The 16,518-nt window shown below is 42.0% G+C and overlaps 1 protein-coding gene and 1 long non-coding RNA gene across 2 annotated transcripts in view; one reads left to right on the top strand and one right to left on the bottom strand.

Moving 5' to 3' along the window:
• Positions 1-94: 94 nt before the first annotated feature.
• LOC140905228 (uncharacterized) overlaps positions 95-16,518 on the top strand; it is a 32,443-nt gene continuing 16,019 nt past the window's right edge. Inside the window, exons 1-2 of the long non-coding RNA XR_012156799.2 lie at positions 95-190; positions 11,712-11,830. This is a non-coding gene — a long non-coding RNA (uncharacterized LOC140905228). The remainder of the gene's footprint in view (positions 191-11,711; positions 11,831-16,518) is intronic.
• Positions 1,748-10,742, bottom strand: LSMEM1 (leucine rich single-pass membrane protein 1). The gene is made up of 3 exons (XM_073341772.1): positions 10,616-10,742; positions 4,615-4,749; positions 1,748-1,968 (listed from the first exon to the last, which is right to left on the bottom strand). Exons 1-3 carry the CDS (start codon positions 10,740-10,742, stop codon positions 1,748-1,750), a joined length of 483 nt encoding a protein of 160 aa, XP_073197873.1.

Here is a 16,518-nt window from a genome sequence, read left to right as displayed (position 1 = left end):
CTAATATCTGGAATTGAGAAAGCAGCCAATCAGAGAAGGCCAAAAATCGTATATAAGGCCGAGAGCTGGCTGGCTTGGGTGTGGGTGTGGGAGTAGGACAGAAGAAGCACAGAAGAACAGCAGCGAGCACCAGCGAGAGAGACACAGAGCAGAAGGACCATAGATGGTACGCAGGGATTCTAGAAGGAGAGTAAGTGTAATTCCTTCTTAATTATAAAGAATGCATGGGTATGTTGTAAATAAAGCTGGATGCCTGCGTCTGAATGGATTTTACTCCACCCATTCTACGATTGCATGATCACAACTCATAGAATGTTATTATTTAGTAATGTTCTTTAAGGTGTAATGTTGCTTTATACCTATGCATAAAGGATCTGTGTGTTACATTGTAATAGGTTTAATGTTATATCACAGCATTGTATTAAGGCTTGATACATACATATCAGGGCTCAATGTGTACCATATCATGCAACATTGTATGTGCTATATGGTTTGTGTAGTCTACTGCGTTACCTTAGTATATGATCGCATAACACAATTGCATTGCATTTAGAAATGTGTCATGTATCGCAGTGTATTCTTTCTTGATTATGTGTATTGTAACTGATTATTTCCTTTAAATAATAAATAATAAACCTTTAAATTCCTTTTAATTCCTTTAAATAATAAACCTATTTTGTTTTTAAAGAATTACTGCTTGAGTGCCAATCCTTTGAGCAGAAGGCTGTATCTGTATCCTCTCACAGGTTAACAGAACTAGTCTGTTCTGGGGAGTCCTCTGAGAGTCAAACTCCCTGGTAAAACCTCAGCAATTCCTCTAGGGCAGGCCACCTCCTGTTACCCATTGAAGTGGGCCAAATTAACAACTGGTTTACAGTTACAGGCAGGCAATTATTGGGGATATGCCTTTGGTCCAAATTTTGGGATACATCATTTCACACTTGAATCCACAAACAATTGACAATTGACAGCCACTTTCAGTCATTACCAGCCTGGTCTGGATTTGTCATGTTACAGAATCTATTTTTTTAAAGGTTTTGATATTTTAAACTAAGCAGCATGTTGATATTTTTAGTGAAGCCATAGTAAAACATCAGGCCGTGTGGCAGAATCAGGTATATTTTAGAAGTTGTCATCCTCTTAATACAAACAATATACAAGCAAATGTAGAACTTACTCCGGATAAAAAGACCCACTGAACAGGATCTGAGTTGAACCACTTCTCACTGAAAACTGAATTGTTCTCTAATAGAAAAACCGCCATTTGCTTTTGTGGGTAGTAAAACCTAGAGGCCCTGACCCTGCGACCACGTGCAGACCCATTGCCAGTTCACCCCATTCATTGTAAATTCCAGGAGCCAAGCCTCCTAGCCCAATCCTGCAAAACTTTACTCATATAAACCAGGATCAGGTACTATTTTCTGTGTTAAATTTAGAAGCTTTTAGAAATTTGGGCCCAGATCCTGCAAGATACTTTTCTCACATAGAGTTATTTGCAGGAACGGGGCCGTAGTGAAGCATTTCAGAGTCAAATGCCAGAGCTAAACATGTTGTAACATCCATATATTCAAGCTAGGTGGATGTAAATCTGTGCAGTGTTAGTGGCTCCATTCTCTTCAGGTTGCTTTTCAAGTGTTGTTATGGCACCTGCTAAATCTGAATAATTAAATAACCCACCTGGTTACATAGGAGCAGAGCTGAAAGCAAATGAATAAACTGAGAGAATAGTTTTCATTGCACAGGGGATCTACTGCACTGTTGCTTCCAGCTTTGAACGGGGAAATAAAGAGTTACGAAGATAAGGAGTGGGCGGTTTTTGATCTGTGAAGAGATTTTCTTCCTTCTCCATAATTCCTGATTGGTTTAGATGCTTTAATATCATATTGTTTATATTCTTAAGATCTTCTGCGTTCTTCCTTTCAAATGCTAGTCTGTTTGATATTTCATCCATCTTGTTGCCAGTGTGAACTTTAAAAGGAAAGGACATTATGTTAAACTGGTAACATTTAAACCAAGTGGATCATTGTCATTTGGTGCATCCCTGTGGGAAATTGAATGGGAATTTATTCAGAGACATAACAACATGATAGCAAGTTCACACACAACCTTTTCCAACTAGGTTTCTGGAGAAGTTATGGGCTGACTGAATTCTTTTACAACCGATTTTTGTTTTTATTCTGGTGTAGTATAATGCAATAAAATATACTGCTTAAGAGTCAGCATATACAGTCTTCAGGTGGGCAACCCTCTCATTACCATCCATAGAAGATTTACTTATTTAAGGGTTGTAAGATTTATCCCTATGTCTGGACAGAAAACATTCATACGTCCCTTCGGGCATAGTCCCTAAATAAATCACAGAGACTTAGGACTAGAACCAGAACCCTTCATTTCCCAGAACATAGGCCTCTGAGTTAAAAGAACTCCTACAGCTGTTAGTATTAGTAGCCTCTCATCCTCTCTGTGGAACACAAGAGGATGATATCACTCATTTATTTTTCTATATATATCAGTCCAGTACATTATGTACTTGGGCCTTCTCTACTTAGACAAAACTTTCCCCGAGGTTCTGAGTTTGATAGGAGCTTAAATCCAACAGCAGGGTGCCAATCCTTGATGACTCTGTCTGCGGATTACAGACATAACACTAGATAAACCTCATGGCTGGGAGAAAAACCTTGGAACTTCAGCTCCCAAAACACAGGCCTCTACCCCTTTGGGTCCATGACGAACTTCTGTAATTAACTGTAATAGTGGGTCCCTTACCCGCTCTGCCACCTAGTCATTACCCAGCAACATTACGCTTTGAGTTATGCATAATATAAAGCCAATACTTGCAACAGGGACACATCCTGTTTAAGCAAATTTGGGGCCATCATAAAGCAATTTAATTGGACTTCCCAGGTACAACATTCAAGATTCCCTGTGCAGCCTTTACTTCCCTGACAGTCTTCTGCTTTGCCAGCAGGCTCTGTCATGAGTCCAGAACTGCAGTTAGTGGAGGCAGTGTAGGGAACAGTGGATGAAAGTTTCCTGCTAAAAGAAGAGCGTGAGGAACCTGTGATGTGCCCCAGCTAGAGCCATGACATGGGGGGAACATCCTGCTGCCAAAGGGCCTCAAGTTCTTATCACCACAGCATCCTCAGTTAGCAGTATGCACCTCATCCGATCTAACACCTTAGCCTGAGCAGTGAAAACCAAACTGTTGGGTCCCTGTGATTCAGGGGTAGCCAGTGGCTGTTGGCTTGGCAGCATTAAAGGCCCTACAAATGGATAATTATCCCCACAGAGGTGATGCTATTAGCCAATTCTGATATCGCATCTGATTTTTCAGGCTCCTTTTGTTTGGGGAATTCTTTGTTCCAGATTATTTCCACTCAGCTGTTAGCACAGGAACCTGAAGCCCTCTCTGAATAACACAGACTGAATGTCAACTGAGCTAAATTCACCCCCTCCCATGTTACTCCATCAGCCTTAATGGAATTACACCAGGAAGAAAATTCTTCTGGAGAAGAAAAGAAAAAGGATGTTTTCAAAACATTCCCCAACAATACAACCTACTAGAAAAGGATGCACTCTGCTTTACAGTCAACATTTCCAGGAACCACAGCCTAGCACTGCTGAGCTATATTTCAACTACTGTTCTTATCACATCAAGGTTAAATGCAGGTTGTTTAAAATCCTCCTTTAAGGTATGGGTCACACTGATAACCTGTTGCTGAGCTTGGCTGATGAAGTAGCATGGAAAGATAAACTAGCTTTTTAAAAGTTGCCCTTCCAGCCTTGCTTAATTCAGATAAATTGGCACACAGCAGCAGCCCCTCCACAAGACATTTTTAGCTTAATTCATTTCTATACCTTGTACTGAGGGAATGGGTTCAAGGTTGACATTGTTGCAGTGCTAGGAAGAGAGCCAGGCACATCCTTGTTCTGGGGCCAAGTAAGCAAGTCTGAATAATTCTCTGGCCTCCCTGTCAAACCTAAGACACATTCCAGTGAACATCTGTCATTTCCCATCTCAGGAGGTATCTAACTCTCCCATCTTGGGACACCACTTATCCAGGTTTTAGTTTATAAGAAACATCACTAGCCTTCCCAGTGCAGGGCTGCATTGCACAGCCATTCAAAAATGCAACATATTTAAAGGATCCAATACAATAGTGTAGCTCCTGCTTACACAGTGTGGCTTTCTAGCCCGCTCGAGTAGTTAGATTGGAGAGGTTTGTAAGTCTGAAGCCTCAGAAGTGGCTTCTAGTCCCCTTAGCTTAGGGACTAGAACAATGGTTCTCAATCGGAGGCCCACAGGCCACTTGCCGCCAATCAGCACAAAGCTGTGGCCCATGTGACATCCTCAGAGCCATACAGGTAGTATTGGATGCAGCACACATAAAACATTATGGGCTGCATATACGTCCCACAATTGTAAATAGGTTGAGAACTACTGGACTAGAAGCTCATGCTTTTAGATCCAGAGGTTCCACAGATTCAATGCCTAATGCCAGTTACCAATCCAAGTGTTACAATAGCTTGTTACAATGTAGCTCAATATATTCCAACACTTCCTTCAGTTTACAGGCCACGTTATTTACAAGAATCGTAGCATGCTTTACTTACTTGTTAAGAATATTACAAATGAAACAAGTGCCAAACTGACAATCAAAATAATGATCAGTGTGACGAAGAACAAATGTTGGCAACTTATGCTGCTCCATGTCATCAAACTGCCAGTGTTCTCTTCCTCCTGGGCTGCTATGGAATGAAAATAATATTCTGATATGAAATTGATTGGAGGTTATTAGGAAAACAAATAACAAAATGCCTCTGGTTCTCAGCAGAGAGAAGCCAGAATACAGTAGCTCCTCACTTAAAGTCGTCCCAGTTAATGTTGTTTCGTTGTTACGTTGCTGATCAATTAGGGAACATGCTCATCTAAAGTTGCGCAATGCTCCCTTATAACTTCGTTTGGCAGCCACCTGCTTTGTCCACTGCTTGCAGGAAGAACAGCCCATTGCAGCTAGCCAATTGAGGCTTGGAACCAGGGTGGACCGGCAACCCCCCTATCAGCTCCATGCTCCCCTAAGTTCCTTGTGCAGCAGCCGCCCAGCTGGCTATCAATTGCCAGCAGTTCAGCTGTACCTCCCCCCTCTGCCATGTCCTGCTCCTGCCCTCTGCCTTGGAGCTGCTCCCTGAGCCTCCTGCTTGCTGAGGGGGTGGGTGGAGAAGACGGGGGCTAATGTCAGGGTGTCCTCCTCCCCCTTGCTCCTGGACCCAGCATACCCCATCTCCATAGAGCAGGGGGACACATGACGGGGCTCAGGATGGAGCGAGCTTCCTGGCAGCAGCTGTGGTCTCAGCTTGCTGATTAACTTAACTAGTCAGTGTACTTAAGAGTGGGTCAGCGTACTTAAAGGGGAAATGTGCATCTTTCTCTCTCACACACACAAGATGTGTGTCTCTCTCTGCCATGCTGTCTCCCCTCCCTCTATTTGTGCTGCCTGGTAGAGTGTGAGGCTACATTAACAACAAGTTAACCCTTGAGGGCTCAGCTAATTGCTAGTTCATCATTTAGCACTAAGGCATTCCCTGGGAAATATCCCACTGTCTGACTTCACCACCTCAACCAAGCTTCACAATCATCATTGCTGTGTACAGTATTAAATTGTTTGTTTAAAACTTATACTCTGTGTGTGTGTGTGTAGAGAGAGAGAGAGAGAGTGTGTGTTTTGTCTGGCAAAAAAAAAAATTTCCCTGGACCCTAACCCAGCCATTTACATTAATTCTAATGGGGAAATTGGATTCGCTTAACATCGTTTCGCTTAAAGTCGCAGTTTTCAGGAACATAACTACAACGTTAAGTGAGGAGTTACTATACACCCAAACTTTGAGAATGCTCAGAGCCAAGTCCACCCTTTCTGACTTGGATCCATCTCTGTTTCTGAGTAGGATACAGGCACCACGTTATTAATAACTTTAGCCGTTTCCTGGTAAATTGCAGTCCTATTCCAGAAAGGAGATGTGTAAAAATGGCAGTGCTTACTTAACAGATCTGCTCCCTTTATGTATTCAGAGTTATACTGGCTCATCTTAAGCAGCAAAATATTTTTTGACACTTTCACTCCTGATAACCACAGGAGCCATACAGCTAAGAAAGAGTGAGCAACATTCCTTTCCAAATTGTGAATCATCAACTGACTGGTTGGCTTACACCTGTGCAACTCTGCTGACAGCAATGGGCCTGCACAGGCTGAAAGCCTAATTTGGCCTGCAGAACCCTTATTTCTTGCAATGTAACATGAGAATGAGAAGGGAAGAATCCAGTTTTACTCTCCCAGGTTCAGGCTGAATGGGCAGGGGAAGTTAGACTATATTAGAGCTTGTTGGGACATTTTCTTTAAATATACTGTTTCACTGAAATGGAAACCTTTTTCCAGAGATGTATGGAGTTTGGTGAAGTTTTTGCCTGCCGGGTTTACTAGGTCCAGGATGGACTCTTTTGGCACTTCCAGGAAAATGGAGAGAACAGGAGATGCAAATAGAAAACTGACATTTTGGGGATCTGCAAATGGCCTTTTTTTCCAACACAATTCCATTTTGTGAAAACATTCGGAATGTTTTGGTTTGTTCCTATGCAGAATGAAAACAATTGTTGAGACCTCAAAAGTTGTCATGAAATGGAATTGTCCTTCTCCAGCCAGATCTAGTATATATAAACTGAGCACATTTGGCATTGGGGTGAGAAGTAAGCCCACTTGCCACTCCTCCTGCAGATGCAAGAAGAGGGACTAGAGGACAACCTGTTAGCCACGCCTTCCCTGAAATTTGTGGGGCAAGCCAGCTTGCTGCTCTTTAGAAACTTTGGTGGGTGAAAGGACAGGTCCCTCACGAAAAACATAACAGTTAAGTGTGGGGTGAATATGGGCCTAGGGATAGGAAGGATAGTGGGAACCAGGGTCTGAATCCTCCTGAGAGTTTTGTGTGAACCTTAGTTTCCCATTTGGGCAGCATTTGCCCTAGGAAACCTTTTGGGGAAGTTCTGTGGCCTGTGTTATACAGGAGGTCAGACTAGATCTGTGGTAGGCACGGCCCATGGCCCATCAGGGTAATCCACTGGTGGGCTGCGAGACAGTTTGTTTACATTGACTGTCCACAGGCACAGCCGCCTGCAGCTCCCAGTGGCCCATGCAGCTTCCCGCAGCTCCCATTGGCCGGGAACGGTGAACCATGGCCACTGAGAGCTGCAGGTGGCCATGCCTGTGGATGGTCAATGTAAACAAACTGTCTTGTGGCCCGCCAGCAGGTTACCCTGATGGGCCACATGCACCCTGCGGGCCACAGGTTTCCCACCACTGGACTAGTTGATCACAATGGTTCTTTCTGGCCTTGGAATCTATGACTCACAGTCTAAAATCCCTGTCTGGAAAGAGGACAGATGTGCATCTCTGCTCATAGACAGCTGAAGGCTAGAGGCTTGAGACTAGAGCAGGCAGTCCTTGAGCAGACCACCAAGGGGAGATTAAAGGTGGGTTTACACTGAAGCTTTGACAGAAATCACAGCTGCATATGATAATCTCCTATGAAAAATGTATTTCCAAATTTCCATCAGTGTTGTGCTGAATCTGGTAAGACTCTTGAAGGGCACTGCAATTAAGCTGATGGTGATAAAGAAGAAAAAGGATTGTGTATGCCATAACAGCACATTGATGATGAGTAAACCCATGGTTTGGGAGTTCACTGAACTAGTCAGAGATCCCTGGGAGTATTTTTGCTGTCCTTTATTGCATTTAATGTGTTCCTGCCTGTGGATAAAGTAAAGCCTGCAGCCTTTTAATATTTGTTTTTTATTATTATTATTATTATCATGGCCTCAGCCTTCATAACAAATACAATTTGTACTAAATGCCACCACCACAGATATTGCTTCCTAGCCAGAATAATAAGGCTGGGGGAGCTGCTTTCAGTCTCTCAAGCATTGGCAGCTATCAATAGAATTCTCACAAATGCCACTTGTCTGCTCTGCCTAATGAACGCTTCTTACTAGCCAACTGGCCAAACGTGCCAGCTTACGCTATTGCAAGTAACCAGTGAACAAGGATTCCTGCCAAGCTGCAAACAATGAGAACATTTTATGTTGTGAAGCAAAAAGTAATTGGTGTGGAGCGCCTACCAAAATTAGAAGCCCTTTCTTTTTAAAACTACTTTAAAATTATGGCTAATGTGTTGCCTTAGGTTTGGTTATGTCAGGTCACATTAAGCTACTAAACTAAAGGAATGCCATGCATACTGCAGTACAAGCACTGTTGAAACATCCTTTTGTTTAAATCCAGATCTGGCATTTTCTGTAGAAAATGGTAGCACTGTCCCATTTATTTTTCATGATTACCAGAGGGTGAAAAATGCTCACACAGTCCAAAGGGGTGGAAGCAGTAGATATAGTTTGACTTGAGTCAGGCTTTTGATACGGTCTCACAGGACCTTCTCATAGACAAATTAAGCCTAGATGAAGCTACGATAAGGTGGGCGCACAAGATGTGGCCAAATTGCGGAAAGTCCAAAGGAGAGCAATAAAAAGGATTAAAGGTCTAGAAAACATGACCTTGGAGGAAAGATTGAAAAAACTGGAGAAGAGAAGACTGAGAGCATGACAACACTCATCAAGTATGAAAAAGGTTGTTATAAAAGGGAGAGTGATAAATTGTTCTCCTTAACCACTGAGGACAGAGCAAGAAGCAATGGGCTTCAACTGCAGCAAGGGAAATTTAGGTTGACATTAGGAAAAAATTCCTGATTGTAAGGGTAGTAGAACAAATTACCTAAGGAGGCTGTGGAATCTTCATCACTGGAAATTTTTACGAACAGGTTAGACAAACACCTGCCAGGGATGATCTGGGTAATACTGAGTTCTGCCTCAGCACAGGAGACTGGTCTAGATGACCTACACAAATGGCATATACAAATAGTGCAGTCTCTCGGAAGATATTCTACTGGTGTGAGGGCAATCAGATACTTACATAAAACTCCAAGCATTAAAGAAACATCTAAAAAAATATCATAGAGAAAGAGCCAAATTGGTGTACAAACTATACATAGCACTGCTTTCATTTTCTGCTGAAATGCAGCCACCTGTAGGTAACTGTTTAACAGCACCAAAAGTACTGTATAATAATTTAGTCCAGAAATGAAGAATAACATCCATTAAAAATTACAGGGAGAATTTTGGTAGGTAAAGAGAAATAATCTGACACTAGAACTGATTTATTCTGTGCCATTTCTTGTTCTTGTTAAAATGAGGATAGCCTACATTAGACAATACTATGGCAGCTTTCTATCATTTTCAATAGGGGATCCTGGTGTCTGGCCCCTGTACAACCGTAGTAATTAACAGCAGAAAAATGTTCAGCCCCTTGGCTAAGATGTTGATGTCTTTCTAACTCCTCTTGCCTCAAAGCTCAAGTGTCACCTATGATATTTCTCCCAGCATTATCTATAAGATATAAAATCAGTCAAGGTAGTGGCTGAGTGGCTATCTGCATTTTTGTCCTATTTGAAGCCTAGTTAATTGTGACTCTTAATGTACAGCTACTCTTCAGCCAAATTTCAAAAGTACAAATTGTGCTGCTAAACTAAGGAGAACACTACAGAATACTGTACCTACTTAAATAACATAATGTGGAATGCTGCCAAGAAACTGCCGCTTGTAAAGTGCTTTCAGATCACAAAAGAGTCAAACACATCTCGACTATTGCTGTCTAAAAATATTCTTGTTGCCATGTGTGAGTCAAAGATAAAAGTGCACAAAAGCAGTAAAATCAGGAGGATAGTACAATTCTGAATCTGTTTGAAATAAGTTCCCTGAATTAAGATCTAAAGAAGGTTCATCGAATACTTCAGGAAAGTGGCTGGGATCATCAGGTGATAGTCATTCCTTAAAAGCAAAAACAGGATCACAATAATTTTAGTTGCTGCTTATTATTTCTTTAAGCTTTTATGTGTATTTTAGTAATTGTGAAAATTGCCAGGCAGAAGAGAGAGGTCATCATTTTTATTCCCAGAATAGATACATATTGGGAATGATGGCACAGGCTTCCTACAATGTCCCACCCATGTGCCTCAGACATGATGTGAAGGGCCTAACTAGAAGTGGAAGGGTACCTCAGTTTTAACAGAGAATCCTTAGCCCTGCTGTGGACGCTGCCAACAAGAATCTGGCACTGGCAACTGTCACAGACAGGTTACCAGAGTAGTTAGACCACTGGTCCTATGTGTTCTGTGCACATGATTCCAGTTGTGCTGGTCATTTTTGTCATAGCTATCTCTAATCAGAATTCAATTTCCTTTAAATGCCTGAGTTGAAGTGCACTTATTAAGTCAGATCCTTAGCTGTTGTAAATTGACATAGTGCTGTTGACATCAGTGGAAATACACCATTTGGATTTACACCAGCTGGGACTCTGGCCCATTTTGTTAAAACATGAAGTGCATGTGTTTATATGGTAAATAAATCCCAGAATGATAAGCGTTAGTTTAAATTGTCAAATACATCTGTACATTCGTTTCTTTTTTTTTTTTACCTAGTGTATACTGAGAATAGTTGCCAAGCATTATCTGGCATACATACTCAGCAGGTGTTGCGATCCATCAGAACACAGATGCAGTTTGTTTAGGTTGTTTAAGGAATCAACCACATAAAGTTTTCCTTCTTCATTGGTATCAAGTAAGTCAATTTCCAGAGAAGAACTCTCCATTGTACCTAAAAGAAAACATGAATATTGGAAATAATGACTACTATTAAGGGGCCTGATCCTGTGAGGTGCTGAGCTCCCTTAACTCTCACTGAAGTCAGTGGGAGTTGAGGATGATTAGCTCTTTGTAGGAGATATTCAGAACCTTTCAGGATAGGACCAATATGAGCTGTGAGTAACTCACTAGTTAACATTTCTAGTTTATTGTTCGAGATCTCCAAGTGTTAAAGTTCATTGCCACATCAGAATTTTGTAGTATATTGTTCCACCTTTCTAGCTCCTGCATTGATTTAGGTGTAAACTAATACTTATTTGTATAACATCCAAAGCTTGGAAGGTACTTTACAGACCAATAAAACAGGGTAAAATCCTTGCCCCATTGAAGTCAATGGCAAAAATCCCTAGTCTCTCCCCTGATTATCTCACAATGTAAGTACCAGAGATGTGAGATGATAAGTAAAAAGCCGGTAGGAGAGTGAAGGAGAAAGGTTCCCCATGTTTATTTTTTTCCCCTACTGTTCCTCAGATGTTCTTGTCAACTGCTGGAAATGGCTCACCTTGATTATCACTCCAAAAGGTTTTTTTTTCTCTCCTGCTGGTAATAGCTCACCTTACCTGATCACTCTCATTACAGTGTGTATGATAACACCCATTGTTTCATGTTCTCTGTGTATATAAAATCTCCTCACTGTATTTTCCACTGCATGCATCCGATGAAGTGAGCTATAGCTCACGAAAGCTTGTGCTCAGATAAATTTGTTAGTCTCTAAGGTGCCACAAGTACTCCTTTTCTTTTTGCAGATACAGACTAACACTGCTGCTACTCTGAAAAATGACAAGCTCGTTCATTTGCTTATAAATACTGATACATCACTGTGGCTTGTTTTTTTCTTGGTTAAACAAATGATTGGGGTCAGGGTGGTCAGGAAAAAGTTATAGCTTGCCATAATTGCTCTTCTTTCTTTATTTTAGATTTGATTGACACCAGAACCTACTTTGAAAAGGGTCTGAGCTGGTAGCATAGGCCTGTGCCACTCCAAAGAAGGCAAGACAATTCTTGAAGAAAACACAGACTATTTCCATGCCTTAAGGTAATTGTTCAGGTATTCTCTGATATATGGCTTAACTTTGGATATGTTTACACTGCATTTAAAAACCCATGGCTGGCCCATGCCAGTTGACTCAGGCTAAGGGGCTCTTTAATTGCAGTGTAGACATTTGGGCTCAGGCTGGAGCCTGGGCTCTAGGGCCCAGTGAGGTGGGAGGGTCTGAGAGCTTGTGCTGCAGTTAGGCAGCCCCTTTATCTGAACACCATATGCCTGAGTCAGCTGGCACAGGCCAGCCATGGGTTTCTAATTACAGTGTAGACTTACCCTATAACACCTCCTCTTTGCCAAGGGCTTAGCTCTCAATGCGCACAAGTCCCTTGGAAGTGTTAGAAATTTACATTCACAAATTAACAAAATGACATTTAGAAATCACATCCTATGTTTTTAGAGTGGATTACTTCTTATCAATTTTCAAACACCCAAAGGTGTGAGGCTCCAGCCTATCTCGGCTAATAAGAAATTTGAAACTGCAGCTACCAGGGCGCAAAAGAGGCTGCTAGACCAGGGATTGGCAACCTTTGGCACATGGCCCTTCAGGGAAATCCGCTTGCGGGGCGGGACAGTTTGTTTACCTGCAGCATCTGCAGGTTTGGCTGATTTCAGCTCCCACTGGATGCAGTTCGCTGTTCGAGGCCAATGGGGGCTGTGGGAAGCGGTGGCCAGCTCATTCCTGGCCCACACCGCTTCCCGCAGCCCCCATTGGCCTGGAACAGTGAATCGTGGCCAGCTGGAGCTGCAATCGGCTGAACCTGCAGATGCTGCAGGTAAACAAACTGTTCCGGCCTGCCAGCGGATTTCCCGGACATGCTGAATGCCAAAGGTTGCCGATCCCTGTGCTAGACTAACTACGGACCCCTTCTGATGTCATTGCAGAGGATAAAAACTCTTATTCCCCCTCACCTTTAAGAAAGAATTAGAAGGGATTTAGCTCCCAGATGGCTTCTCTGCTGAGTCTGGGATAGAAAGCCCCATTACTTGGAAAATGTGAATCACGTGTGTGTTTCAACAAATATACATTCAGAGTTATGGGGAAAGATGTCTATAGAGGGAGTAGAGCTGGCCAGAGTCACCCAGGCATACAATCTTTTGTCAGGCCTTTACCATACCAAAGCCCGTAAAAGTCTTCTCAACATTACCATTTATGCTGGTAACCTTTCAGGACTGGTACCCACACTACTCTGGGTAACATTCAACAGTACATTTGCTCTAGGCACATGAGACCTTTTCCAGCTCCCTCCTTCTTGACTCAGTTACCAAACCCAACTGGCAAGTTTCCTGACTCACCCTTTCCATAGTATGACATCATGAAGAGCAATTTCCCTCTGTACCAACATTTTAATAAGTGCTGTGGGGAAAACTGGGGCTGTTTCCTGTCAGGCACGCGTAGGAGCAGATACTCATAGCATCATGCCAACCCACGCTGCTCTAGTTCGCTCCCAAAGTTGGGGACACAGCCAAATAACTACTCATTGACTTTCAGTGAGACTTAGGCTCCTAACCAGCTCAGGTGCTTTTGAAAAGGGGCTAGCGCTCATAAGGGAAAATAAGACTGATGGCTCTGTAAATACATGAACAGAAAGAGTAAAGTCTTTATTCAACTGAGGGGAAATGACATGAAAATGAGTACAGCTCCTTTTTCTTTTGTCATTCTGAGCAGTTACTGAAAAAATAAAAAAATAAGGTGAAAAAGCTAGAATTGCAACCAATCAGCTCAATCCAGTAGCTTTTATATATGCAGCAGTAATTTCAGGACAGATGACTTCTATGCACTAGAATGTATAAGGTAACAAGTTCTAGTAGCTATATCATTACTATCTTTGGTATCTCCATATGACCACATCCATGCCCAGCTGTACTTCTTATGGGACACAGTTATGCAGCGTTCTACAGATTCACCACCTCTCACACACAAGGGCCTCCCGCTATTTTTAGCTTCAGAAGGGCAGTTGTTTTCCCTGAACATTTTCCATTTTGGTTAGACTTCCTTGCAACAACTTTAAGAAAGACTCTCCTGAAGACTTCAGCTCTAATAAATGTAAGTAACTGATCTGATAGTTTTAGATATGTGTTACATTCACAAGTTGTAGATTTTTGTAGTTAAGTATTTAGAACCAATTTCCCCACTGTACACTCACTTTCTGTACATACAAACAGCATGCTATGAATGCTCTGTTTTATGATTTATTTCCACGTCAGCACCTTGAAACAAACAAGATGCGAACACAGATATCAGTGTCACTGGCCTCCTAACTATTAATTAGTTTCACAACAGGGCTAAATTAACCCTCAGAGCTTTTAAATTAGTCATTGTAATTGGTATTTTAATATTGCTTAAAGGCCACCACCTCATAAGCATTAAAATATCATAACTTAATACTTTTAAATGTAAGTTATTTTTGGTAATGTAACATAAGTACCTAAAAATTCTTAACAAAGAATAAAATCAAGACTAAATGGATTAGCAAAACAATAGAATAAAGTGTAAATTACTTACAGTTTAACCATAGTCAGCTAAAAATTCAGGATGGAAGAAGTCATCAAGTATCAAGTATGAGAAGAAAACTTGCTTTGTAGTTTCCCTCCTCACTTTTAGACCCTGTAAACTCCCACAGGACCCATAAACACAGCTATGAAACTGACTATCCCTTTCAATCTATATTTAGCGTTCATTTTGGCCAAGAAGTCTGGTTTCTATTTAAAACACACACACACACACACAGAGTTCACTTATTAGACCAGAGTCACTATGAAATTTTAATATTCACTGCTATTATGGTGAGTTTTTAATATGCTTTTGACATGTATCATTTTACTAATATTTTGCACTGAGTGACTTTTTAAAACAGGCTTGATAAACTAATCTAACCAATATTCTAGTTAATGAAATAATTAGACATCTCAAGATACACAAACTACATCCGTTTAATTTATCTTCATAACAAAGTGTGACTTTTTTAAAGTACTCCATACAAAGGACTCTAACAGATTTTTCTGATGTATTGGTTAAGAATGGGCAAAATACTTGCAATGCAAATTTCCATTTTTCCAGTGAACATTACAGACGGTTGGATGTATTTAACAATTGCCACAAGTGGTGCGGTTGATGCCAATACAAAACCAAATAGGCTCAGACAGCTGATCTATGGAGCAGTCCCATATTTCTATAATACCATTTTGCTGTTAGTCTGCATTTTAACAGTGTGAAATTTAGGTCATGACAAGTGCCTAAATCATGTAATCGTTTCTGTAAATGAGGCATGACAAATACTAAAAGTCAGAAGACACATAGTTACACTATCCTCTAACAGACAAGGCACTCAGAACTAAAAGCAATAAAGAAGTGTGTAATCATAGAATCATAAGACTGGAAGGGACCTCGAGAGGTCATCTATTCCAGTCCCCTTCACTCAAGGCAGGAATAAGTATTACCTAGACCAGAGGTTCTCAAACTGTGGTCCGCGAACTGAGCTCCATTCAGGTGGTCCGCAGATAGTTCCCTCTAAGGTGCATGCCTGGGCAGCCACACAGGAGAGAATGAAGGGCCACCCACAGGGGTGAAAGTAACTCCAGACACTTACCGGCCCTGGAAGGGGCAGGGCCTCAGGCAGAAGGGGCAGGGCTAGGGGGTCAGCGTCCCCCAGGCAGCTCTTCCAGGCTGCCATGGCAGCTTTAAGGACGGTGCTTTGCCACGGCAGCGCTTTAACGTCGCTGTCCCTTCCCCCTCACCAGTCAGCAGCCCTGCTGGTACGGACCCTACCCATGGGGGAGGCAAAAGGGGCAGGGACATTAAGCGCTGCTGCACCAGTGCTTTAATGTGGGCTGCATACAGGCCGGTGCGGGTTCGTTCTGGTACACCGTACCGCTCACTTTCACCCCTGGCCACCCACCTGATTAGTGGAGCCATGCAGGTGCCTGGACCCTGGAGAAGGGGGCAGTGGGGTGAGAAGAGGGGGTGGCGGGGATTTGGGACATGCAGGGCTGCCGTGGCCAGAGAAAGGCGATGTTAGGATATAGATATTCAGGCCTGTCTGCAAAGGCCTGTACTTTAAGAATTTAGGTGTATTCTTATCACTTGGCTAGTTCTAGAGGTATAAAAGAAAGAATCAAAATCACTGTCTGCTGGTGTAAGGGCCTTCTCTTACTGTGACAGTCTGAGGCCCTGTTCTTAGGCTAAGGCCTTTGGCTAAGCAGCAGAGGCAGCCATAAGCTAGGAAGCGAACAGTCACATCCTCACATTCCAAACTAGTCACATTGAAATAAGGTGCTATTGGGCTGTCAGGCACTATCAGGACAGGATTGTATTCCTATCACCTCCAGAGAAAGGGAAGTGCCTAGATAATGTAAAAGGAAACTTAGTTTGATAGCATCCTGTCTGGCAAGAACTCACTTATCAATAGCTGGGATGTGAAATCCTCACTTCTGTATTGTTTTGTCATTATAGTTCCCACTTTGCTATTGTTTATTGGCATGGTCTCTGTCTGGTTCTGTGATTGTTTCTGTCTGCTGTATAATTAATTTTGCTGGGTGTAAACTAATTAAGGTGGTGGGATATAATTGGTTAGCTAATCATGTTACAATATGTTAGGATTGGTTAGTTAAATTTCAGTAGAATGATTGGTTAAGGTATAGCTAAGAATAATACTATATAAATTAGGGGCAAACAGGAAGTA

Source organism: Lepidochelys kempii, chromosome 1 (assembly GCF_965140285.1).
Source record: "Lepidochelys kempii isolate rLepKem1 chromosome 1, rLepKem1.hap1, whole genome shotgun sequence".
NCBI lineage: Eukaryota > Metazoa > Chordata > Testudines > Cheloniidae > Lepidochelys > Lepidochelys kempii.
Note: the sequence above shows the minus strand (reverse complement) of the source record. Positions and strands in the feature narration are given on the sequence as shown.

Bases quoted from the DNA above. Each gene is read 5' to 3' on its own strand.
- LSMEM1 (XM_073341772.1), bottom strand. From the start codon at position 10,742: ATGGAGAGTTCTTCTCTGGAAATTGACTTACTTGATACCAATGAAGAA. The intron at 4,750-10,615 runs GTATGTATGCCA...TTCATTCCATAG, and splicing joins TGGATCGCAACACCTGCTGA to CAGCCCAGGAGGAAGAGAAC. The intron at 1,969-4,614 runs GTAAGTAAAGCA...TTCCTTTTAAAG, and splicing joins ATTTGTAATATTCTTAACAA to TTCACACTGGCAACAAGATG.